The sequence below is a fragment of the Copidosoma floridanum genome, unplaced genomic scaffold (genome assembly GCF_036245765.1).
Source record: "Copidosoma floridanum isolate Cflo_tuat_1 unplaced genomic scaffold, Cflo_Japanese_pri ptg000040l, whole genome shotgun sequence".
Classification (NCBI taxonomy): domain Eukaryota; kingdom Metazoa; phylum Arthropoda; class Insecta; order Hymenoptera; family Encyrtidae; genus Copidosoma; species Copidosoma floridanum.
This window is the reverse complement of record NW_028321917.1, coordinates 7,439,978-7,450,023: the sequence shown is the minus strand read 5'-3', so window position 1 is coordinate 7,450,023 and position 10,046 is coordinate 7,439,978. Positions and strand designations below refer to the sequence as shown.

The window sequence follows — 10,046 nt, the reverse complement described above, 5'->3', positions numbered from 1 at the left end:
AAGAGTAAATGACAAACCTCTACAAAAAAAAAAATTGTATTGGTACCTTTTTTTATAAGAAATCTTTTAGATTGTGAAAATTATATGTAACGTACTTAAATTTTAAGAAAATTACAAGAACAGTGATTTATCTTCGCAAGTGCAGATGAAAAATGTGTTTTATTTTTCTTTTTATCGATATTCCATAAGTTTTTAGGCCAGCAAGACTTTTAAATTTGAATATATGATTTCTACATTCAATCATCATGACAATGAACAAAGAATATTTTTTATAATTCATGGAACCTTAAAAGGTCCCTCGCTTGGTATACGGCACCAAACGCCCAAGCCACCTTAAATTAACTGTTTTGTTACTGCACTCATGACTTTCCAGAACTTTAAAGATATTATTTTAGTTATTCCAAAATGTTTGAGACAATTGAGAAAATCATATTTTTTTAGAATCATCCCTATAATTAATTACTCCAACGGAAGTTGCGTGATAAAGTGATGATCAATTCACGGCAGCTTCTAACATCGTAACATTTCGCTGGCACGTTTATAGCTCTACGGTCGGCCGTTTTGCAATATACTCACCTTCTCATTTCTCCTCTTCCGGCTCCAAAAATTTCGAGCAATAAAAAAAAAAAATTCCTGACGCTTCCGACACATTGTCAATAGATACGCCACGCAGCCATAAAAACCGGCCAGTCGGGAAAAAGTGACTCCGCTGCCCGCGCGCCATTTTTACAATCGTCCTGAAAACTTTCGAAGAGTCGTGCTCGGAGAGGCCACGCGATCCGGGGTAAGTATACGAGGGCTAATTTTTTCGATAATTTTTTTACGCCTCCCGAACAAAACGCCTCGTTCTACGTTTACGACCTTAGATTAGTGTTTTTTACTTGTCCGCTCTTCCCCATGTACGAGTCCCCTCCTATATCCCGTGCAACTCCCGGCCCGGGTGCCTTCCTTGTTCTTTCCGAAGCCCTCCTCGTGTGCAGGTTTATATAAGTTTACTAGACATTTTGGAAAGAGTTTATGTTTTTATGAGTCAAACGAGCGCACAGTGACGAGCGAGCCTTCGTGTTTTTTCAATGTTCTCCTCGAGTTGCAGCTGTACCTACACTTATGTGCGTGTTTGGCGGTGCTGAAATAATCACGGGGAAAAACCTGAAAATTTTTTACTCAATGCATTCGTAAAGCCTTGTCTTACATTACTTATGATTTTACGCTCGTTTTTATTAAATTTACTTGACATCCATCGAAAGGGGTGTTGGGTATATGCATATTTGCATCTTTGGAATCGATGAAAAAGGTAGTTACTTGTTTTGCATTACAAACAAGAAAGTGCAAAATTATGTTTTCAAGTAAAAAGTATATAAATAAAAAAAAAAAAAAGTTGAACTGTATAAAAAAACCACACAGTAGTTTGTTCGGAATTTTTTCAAAATAATAGATAAACTGAATTGTTAAGTATATAAATAACTTAAATACGCACACACATACGGATCATTCAATATTTTTCCGCCCTCGGGTGGTTTTGGGAGGCTGGTACTTCCTCGGGAAAAAAGCAGTTTTCCGATACTCGTTCGAAAAGTCTTCTTTACGAACCTCGTTACGGACCTCGTCTTCGGCTCGGGCCGCAAACCTCTCGGTTTGCAAACAAAGACTTTTCAAACTCGTAGGAAAACTACTATTTCACAATAGTGTGCGGAAAATGGGTGTTTTCCGCACTGGTATTAGTGTGGAAAATCGATTTTCCCACATAGTGTGCGGCAAAGGTTTTTCCGCACAGTGTATGGAAAAAATGTACGGAAAAGGTTTTGCCACACACCAGAAAAATTTTTGCTACACACTGGTAATCAAAATTCATACCTATTTTGTACCTATTTTCCTCACACATTGCGAAAAAACTTGTACGCAACTCGTGCGGGACGATTTCCCGCACGAGTCGTGATTGACTCGCACGAGTGGCCGGAGTTGACGGGAACGAGTACCAGTTGAGCACACGAGTGCGTAGCACTCATACGAACACGGTTATATTTTTTGCTCTGATAAAAAAATGTGGCAGCCATGCCTTGGATGCAAAAACTCAATTTTTTGCATCATTTTAGGCGCTTAAAAATGAATACAATAAAACGCACTAAAGTAAATAATTTAATTTACGTATGCTATAGTATCCCAAATAATGACACTTCTTGTTTTGTTGTTATGTAAATATGTTAGGGTTTGAATAATGTTAAAACCTTAAACTGTTAGTTATAAATCTGTAAAACTTATTAACCTATGTTGTGTAGAGAACATTAAAGTTGCAAAAACAAAAAAAGATTTTTTTTCTTAGCATTGTGACCCACGTCGGTGCTTAAAAATTGTTATACTTTTTTTTCCACCACAAATCAAGACACATGTCAGTTTTCAGCATATAAGTTGTTGCTACTCTGTATATTCTACTGCGACGACTCGATAATTTAGAAAAAAAAAATTAAAAATCCCCCGCCGTTTTTCAGTCACCGAGTACTTAAGTGTAAATTTCGGTAATTCACCGCGACGACAAAAGCCCGCTCATGCGATTAAACGCCCGAGCGTTAAAGCGCCCATTGTTCGAAGCACCCATCGGCCAGCCATCAGCGTCGGCTCGAAAATTGTCGTCTCACGTGACCAGACTCGATTGGTCCCATTACACCAGTCGCTAAATCTCTTCCATCCGCATGGTTCACGGCAAAAGGGAGTACAAAGTCAACAGCGCCCCATACACCGAAAGCCCGTTTACGCGTTGTTAATACGGCCCATGTGTTCATGGAGCTCTTCTCCTCCACCCCCGAAAACACCGCGTGATCCAAGTATATATACCCACGTCTCCTCCCTCTGCACGAACGCGTGCGCCTCCTTTTTACACGTCTCGTTGAGAATGAAATCGAGCGCCTCGAGACGCTTACGTATATATATTATACGGGATTGGAGAGTATAATACATGCGAGTACGAGTGTGTGGGTGCTCGTATGCATGTAGAGTGGAAGCTGGATGAGTCGTTAATAATACTGACGCACGAGACAGTTATAAACGGACTTGCAAATTGAATCGAAGCTCTCTTGCATGGGGTCTTTCCGACGGTATTCGGGGAGGAGAGGGGAGACGTGGTGATGAATTTATTTTGGATGGGGCGGATGGATTTACCAACAGGTCGAACGAGGAAAATTTAACCATAAAGGGGGAATATTTAAGATGGAACAATAATAATATGCAAATTTTTTAGTTTTAGCCCTTTTGCGATGTGTAATCAAAAAACCATAGTCACATCTGATTCTCGAGCAGTTAATTAATGAATGAAGAATTTAGTGGAGTTCCGAAAACGCTTTTTGCATTATAATATTATAAAACACCATTAAATCACTTGAGGTCTATTGTAGTTGTCCATAATTTTAAAATCTATCTCCGTCAAGCGAATCGGTTGATATGCATTGTACACTTTATTTAGTAATTATGTAAAATTATGGTTATTGACAAGAACTATAGGATCAAATATAATAAACCAAAAAACTAGATAAACCGTGTATATTGTATCATTAAATACATAACTTAGTTATTTTCTTATTTTTCTTAGAATTTTATTTTACTCTTATTACATCATCGTAAACATTATTCAGAATTATAAGCTATTGTGCGCTTTTATGATAGTGATTTATAGTAAAATCTTTTTTGTACTAAGTATATCTGCTCTCAGGAGTTTACCACTACGTACAAAAAGTTTCATACTGTCTTTTTTTAGTGGTTCAAGATTTAATGGTTATTATTTACGAATTTTTGTGTTTTTATAAAAAAAAATGGAAGAAAAGGTGGGGAAGAAGGTTATGGAAAAAAATATAAAATCAATAGACATGTTTTGTACGTTCAAGTATTTTTATATATTCTTTGGAATATCTTACTCGCTAAGACTATTTACAGACATTCATATAAATACAATAAATTCCATCAAGTCGTTTCAAATGTTTATGATACTCATATGCCATTTTTCGTATTCAATTATCCTACCAAGTCGGTGTAAACACAGTTTACGAATTTCAGCAGACATTTAAATATATGCACTAACGTACCAATAGTGTCTATAGAATAAGTTAACGAAGAAATGGAACATAGTGCACATCGACACAGAGTACATCTATAAAAAAAAAAAAAAAACACGCGTGTGCGCGTTCGTACACTTCTCTCATTCGCACAAATCATTGTAAATCGATCTCCTTGACACATAAAGTAGCTTTTATAATTATGTACAATCTCCTTTGCTCTATTCATACTATTTACAAACACATCATCCACTTACGTAATAATTAATACTCATTGAGTCGGCGGGTAGACTGAACGAACGGCAGTGACGAGATCGTAATACCCGAAGCCAACTCTCAATGTAAACAGCATATTGACATAATCAACAATGTATCAGCAATAATGACGAAATATACAGGGGAGAGTGGGTCGTTATTGGCAAAATAAATGAAAACGCTAGTTTGAACAGTAATCCATGGCCAATACAAACGAAAAGATTTTTGTTGAATAATGAGAGAAATAATTACTTCACCTAACGTAATATTTTTAGGTTAAAACGATATAGTTACATTGCCTGTATTTACCCCAATGGTGGAGTTAACGCCAGAGGGTGGGGCTCATTTGGCACGGGCAGATTGTATCAGTGATGATGATCAAAAAAGTAATATTGCATGTTTTTTGTTAAAAATAAAATAAAACTTCAAATATACAAAACATATGATCATTTTTACTAAGTTTTTGATCAGTCTTCATTATTATAATAAATCACAGAAACACATTTTTTATTGCATCAATTTCAACTATAACTTGTGGTGATTTGGTTTGATCGCATCTGAATATGAGCAATAAATAATAATGTTTATCTCTATAATATACATCGTACAAAGTTGACGAGAAAATAATGTGTAAGCAATCATGCTTAAACGTTCTAATAAATATTCTCACTTTAAATAATGTCTAGTGCTAGGAACACTTTCGCATGCTTTGGTAATTTTTTAACAGTTGTTAGAAATTATACAAGCGGTTCTACAAACACGAACTCATTTGACTTTGAAAACTCTATGAACATGTATATCATGCACAATTTTGGTTTTTGTTCAAGGATGAGTTAATGTTGTGTTGATGCCGCGCTGAGCTTCATGAATTTTTCACAACTGTGTGGTAAATTTCCTAAAGCATGAGCTGTAAAAACTTAAACTTAGTCTTTTACTATTTACATTGCCAATGGGTAGGTTATGTTGACATGCAAACGAACACGCGCCCCAGTGACGCCCTCGTGCTAAATAAGCCCCACTATCGTGGGCAAATCTACCCAATATTGCTTTTTTTTTGTTTTTGTTTTTGTTTTTTTTTTTTTGGTAAATTAAGTAAATCTAGTGTACTAATTTCGTTGAAAAAAAAAACAAAAAGTTTAACAAAAACTTTTATTTTCAATTTTTACTGTAGGCAAATTCTTCAGTCTGTATATGGTACTTTTTTATTATCTCCCGGTTATTTAAAAATCGCTCCGGAATGGAAAATTGAACATTAAAACTTCAATATTTATTTTCTTGAAAATTCAGTAACTCTTTAAAGTTACTATATATCATCGAAAAGAAGCTCATGCTAGCCACTTTCTTTAAAACTATTTAAGGAGTTGATAAATCCTTTTAATAAAAATGCAATCAGGTGATGGACAAGCTTACCCAACCCTCCCCTACAGAATTAATAATCGCAGAAGTTAATAAATAAAAATTAAGAAACATATACCGCACCTTCTCTTAAAAACGTAACAACAATAACAACGGAGCACGAGCGCCATACTAGTCGACATTCGCGTAGAAGTCGTTCATTCCGCGGCTGTGAGAACGTCGTCGTTTTTGTACGGTTGGAAGAGCTTGGGCGACGACTTGATCTTGATGTCGCTCGTCGGACTGATGCTCGGAGTCCTGTAGCTGGCCGGGATGTGGTGGTAAAACCTGCTGCTGCTGCTGTTGTTGTTGTTGTTCTCGGGCATCATAATGTTGCTGTAGAAAGCTGCCACGGCCTGACTGATGGGCATCTTGTCCGGAGAAAAGTGCAACGCAGCGGGAGCGGAGGGCTTGCAAGGTACGGGTGCCACGAGCCTCTTGTCGATATTGTTGTTGTTGTTGCTAGGCGAAGTTGTGGTGGTGGCGCAGGAGGTGGCGCTGCTCATGGTGATGTTTCCATTGTAGTCGCAGTCACTGGAAGTGGAGGCGTCCGACTGGGGGCTCATCTGAGACGAGGGCAGCACGTTGTTTGTGTAGATTTGCGAGGCGCTGCTGACCGTGGGCCCAACGTAAGATGCTTGCTGTTGCTGTGCGGGCTGCATCGTGCCAAGCCCTGAGAGGTGTAGGGGCGGTAGGGAAGCAACCGTCGGGTGGTGCGGGCCTGGGGCTGTAAGTAGGTGTGGATGGGCAGCCGCGTAGCCGTGGTGGGCGTGTGGTCTATGGTGGTGGTGCGACAAGGGGGTGGCACCGTAAGGTGAGAATCGCGCTGCGTAGTAGGCAGCCGTAGCATAAGTGGGCCCGTAGTGGCTTGGACCTGGTGGTGTGATTGGCGAATAACCGGGTATGGTCATCGAGGCCGCCAAAAGCGCACTTGTCAGCTGCGGGTCCGCGTACAGAGGGTATGGCCAAATCGACAGACGCTGGCGTTTATCCTTCATTCTGCGGTTTTGGAACCACACCTGTGGGAAAAGAAATTTGAAAATGGACGGTTTAGTTGATGGCCTGTTTATCCTTATTCTTTTTTTTTTTTTTTTTTCCTTTTATTAGTACCGAACTCGACCGCGCGACTATTAATCTTGGGTGATCTGAATGGATAAAGACCCAATGCTCGAGAAGATGTCCCCTCGGAGAAAAATTAGATGCGAGCTAGCGTGGGATTCCGTGAGAGAGGCGGTGGGGGGAGGAGGGGAGACAAAAAGGACCAACGACGAATAGTGATGTAAAGTAGCCGCCGCAGAAGCATCGGTGAAAATCAAAGGTGGTCCAAGTCCAGTTTCGAGGAATAGAAAACAAAAGCTGCCTCGTATGGCCCTATTGTGTAAATAAAGGAGGAGGAGTGTATCCACGCATACACATGCGTATGGTCGTTTATTGGTATTTCCCGCGTGCCATTGCTCTCTCGAAGCTCGATGGAGGCCAAAGAGGAGGGAGGAGAAAAAAAGGAAAAAAGGCGTAGCCCAAAAAAGGTGGTGCGCGCGTGTGTTTGCCCGCTGTGATGGGCTGTTTGCCGACGGCAAACACATCCAAGAACGGAGCACGGAGATGAAAAGGCGCGACGGTGCGATACACGGGGGGACCTGTGGGTATAATCGCCCGATCAAATATATGCATGGCGACGCTGAAGCTCCGAGCGCGCGCGGATGGGTATTACATTATGTGTATATTTATCCGACCGGCTACCGGACCATGCGCCTAATGGTCTTAATGGCTCTTTTTCCGTCTCTGTGGCGCGCGCGATAGTGTGTAATAAGCTATTACGCGGATACGCCTGTACAAAAGGAGAGAGGATGTGTGTTTATTAGCACCCCTTGATGCAATTGTTTGCTCACGAGCGTGACTTTTGTAACTTTCGCGGCTTCTGTTTCTTGTATTTTTTTTTTTTTTTTTTCGCCGTTAGCTAGTTTTAGGTTCACGACAAGTGATGAGCCAACAAAAATCATGACTTTTTTTCTTTCTTTTAAGAATAAACAATTTAACTTGGCGTCGGTCGAGTTCGAATGATAAAAACTTAGTTTCAAATGAAAATGGAAAAAAAGCCTACCTTGATCGTGGCCTCGGCCAGCTTGAGTTCCTTGGCGAGCTCGCACCTCTTAGGCCGGGTAACGTAGTTCTCCTTTTGGAACTCCTCCTCGAGCCTTCCAAGCTGTTCCCGCGTGAATGCGGTCCTGTACCTGCGAATGTTGGGCTCGCTGATGGGCGTCGTAGGGCTTGGACTATGTCGCGTAGCCGGCTCGGGACTGTCATCTGGGTGAAAACAAAAAACAAAAATTTCGAACATTAAAATGGAGACAAAAAGAGAAAGAGAGAGATAGGGTCAAGGTGAGAAGCCCCCGCAGAGAGCGGGTAGAAAGTCAGAGTGGCTCGCGAGAGATCTTATCTGGGGCGCAGATCAAAGGCCCGGAAAGTCATACGTGCGCGGAAGGGAGAAACCCAGAGGGGCGCCAGCGGCGGCGCTTTTGAGGTTCGCGTGGGGCTGTGGCCCGCCATTGTCGGAGTAGGCCCCAAAACGACCGCAGAGGGAGAAAAAAAACTGTCGCAGAAAGTGAAAAGGTGCGACGTGTACGCACACCCCCAGGGCGCCCTCTATTATGCTTTTGTCGGAGGCGACTCGAAAAGTGCGGCCCAACGTTGGGGACCTTTTTTTTCGGGAAAGTCAGAGCCGTGTTCCTTTTGGCCCATTAAGCCGCAACTGCTCTTGTCACAACTCTTATTGATCTTTGGTTTTTGCAGGGCTTTGGAAAAATGAGGGGACAATGCTCGGAGGGCGGGCTGCGGGCAGCTTACCGGGCAGGAAGCCCAGCAAGCGTGTGTAAGGCAGATTGAAGGCTCAATGCGGGTATTAGAAGGCTGTGCGTGTGGCTTTTCTGGCTCCTTAGCTACCGTACTTACATCGCCTTGTGTCCGACGGCAAGAAGCGAGTTGACGCGATTATCCCAGATTTTGACACTAAGGTGACGGAAATCGAGACCCGAGGAGAATTGTGACACCGCGCTTATTGTTATCCGGATGAAGGAAGCGGTGATTATGCGTAAATAATCTTTTACCGGGGAGTGTTTACGAACGGAGATTTTCGGGGAAGAGAAAAATAGTAATCCCACGTCGAGCGAAGTGAAACTGATATTTCGTTGGAAGTTCGAATGCGCGACCGTTAGAGTTTGAAAAGGATAAAAGAACGTGATAGCACTACATAGTATGAATAGAAGAGAGTGAAAATACAAGCACGACGTACCTCTAGGATCGGTCGGAGTTCTCGGTGGCGACGGCTGGAATGGCGGCAAATCGATGATGATCTTTTTGTCCATCTCGTCCTTTATGTTCAATTTCGAATCCATTCTACCGTAGCACGTGTACATTTTAGCAGCTTCTTGTCACTATGTTGTCGCTTGTACACGGTCGAATCGCACTTGTTCGATGACGACAAAGGATAGTCTATAAGCACTTGTATTTACGTATTTACTAAATAAAGCGTCACTGTTGATACTGCACCGTTGATAACATAACTGATCGGACTCTACAACTGGGGATGTCTCGCACGACAAAACTGTACTCTGTCCCGGTGTGTTTCTAAAAATTGCCGTTCAACAGCAGTTCTCAACGAAGACTGAGCTCTCGGTACCGAGAGCAGTACTATTTATGCTTGTTCCGGCCGAGCGCTCGCCGCTTGTAGCCCGTCACGAGGCTTGCCGGGAGAGACGTCCGAGCTCGGCATTGGCTGGCTCCCGCGCCCATTCACCGGGGATTCTCCGGAAGCTCCACCTCTTTGCCCCTCCACTCATATAGAGCCGTACACGACGGCTGTGAAATTTCTCCGTGCCCCACTCTTCTCCAAACAACTTATTGTGGGAGAAAATTTTCTTCGGTCCGGCGAATCATCTCTAATAATTTCGCTGTGTACAAAGCCGTTGGGACTTTACTACGAACTATATACCTATCGGTTTTCGTTTTCATTCACAAGTGTTGCATTTATAGGGACGTTCTTGGAGATTAGAGAGCGGAGTTGTAAGCTGTGAGTGAAGGTTTCTTTCGTTTACTCGCAAATCTGTCTTTTTATGGCATGCGATTCAACACGTATACTTTGGTTTTGCGCACAAACTACGTGCTTTGATGCCTTGTGGACGATAATGCGACTTATCCGGGGAAATTCATTGAGTTTATTTACGTTGGACTAGCACGTCCGTTGGTGAAGTAACGATTACACTTGAAACAATCTTTATGGTTGCCTACGTTATTTTAGAATAAGGTTAACATGGAAATCGTACTTTCGTCGACTGGTTTTGCATTTCAGCTATGTGCATA

General features: G+C 41.8%; 1 protein-coding gene across 1 annotated transcript; it reads right to left on the bottom strand.

Annotated features, from left to right (window-relative positions):
* Positions 1-4,142: 4,142 nt before the first annotated feature.
* On the bottom strand, positions 4,143-9,335 carry eve (segmentation protein even-skipped). Its single transcript, XM_023391333.2, has 3 exons — positions 8,980-9,335; positions 7,792-7,994; positions 4,143-6,709 (listed from the first exon to the last, which is right to left on the bottom strand). Exons 1-3 carry the CDS (start codon positions 9,101-9,103, stop codon positions 5,849-5,851), a joined length of 1,188 nt encoding a protein of 395 aa, XP_023247101.2. The 5' UTR covers positions 9,104-9,335; the 3' UTR covers positions 4,143-5,848.
* Between the last annotated feature and the right edge of the window lie 711 nt (positions 9,336-10,046).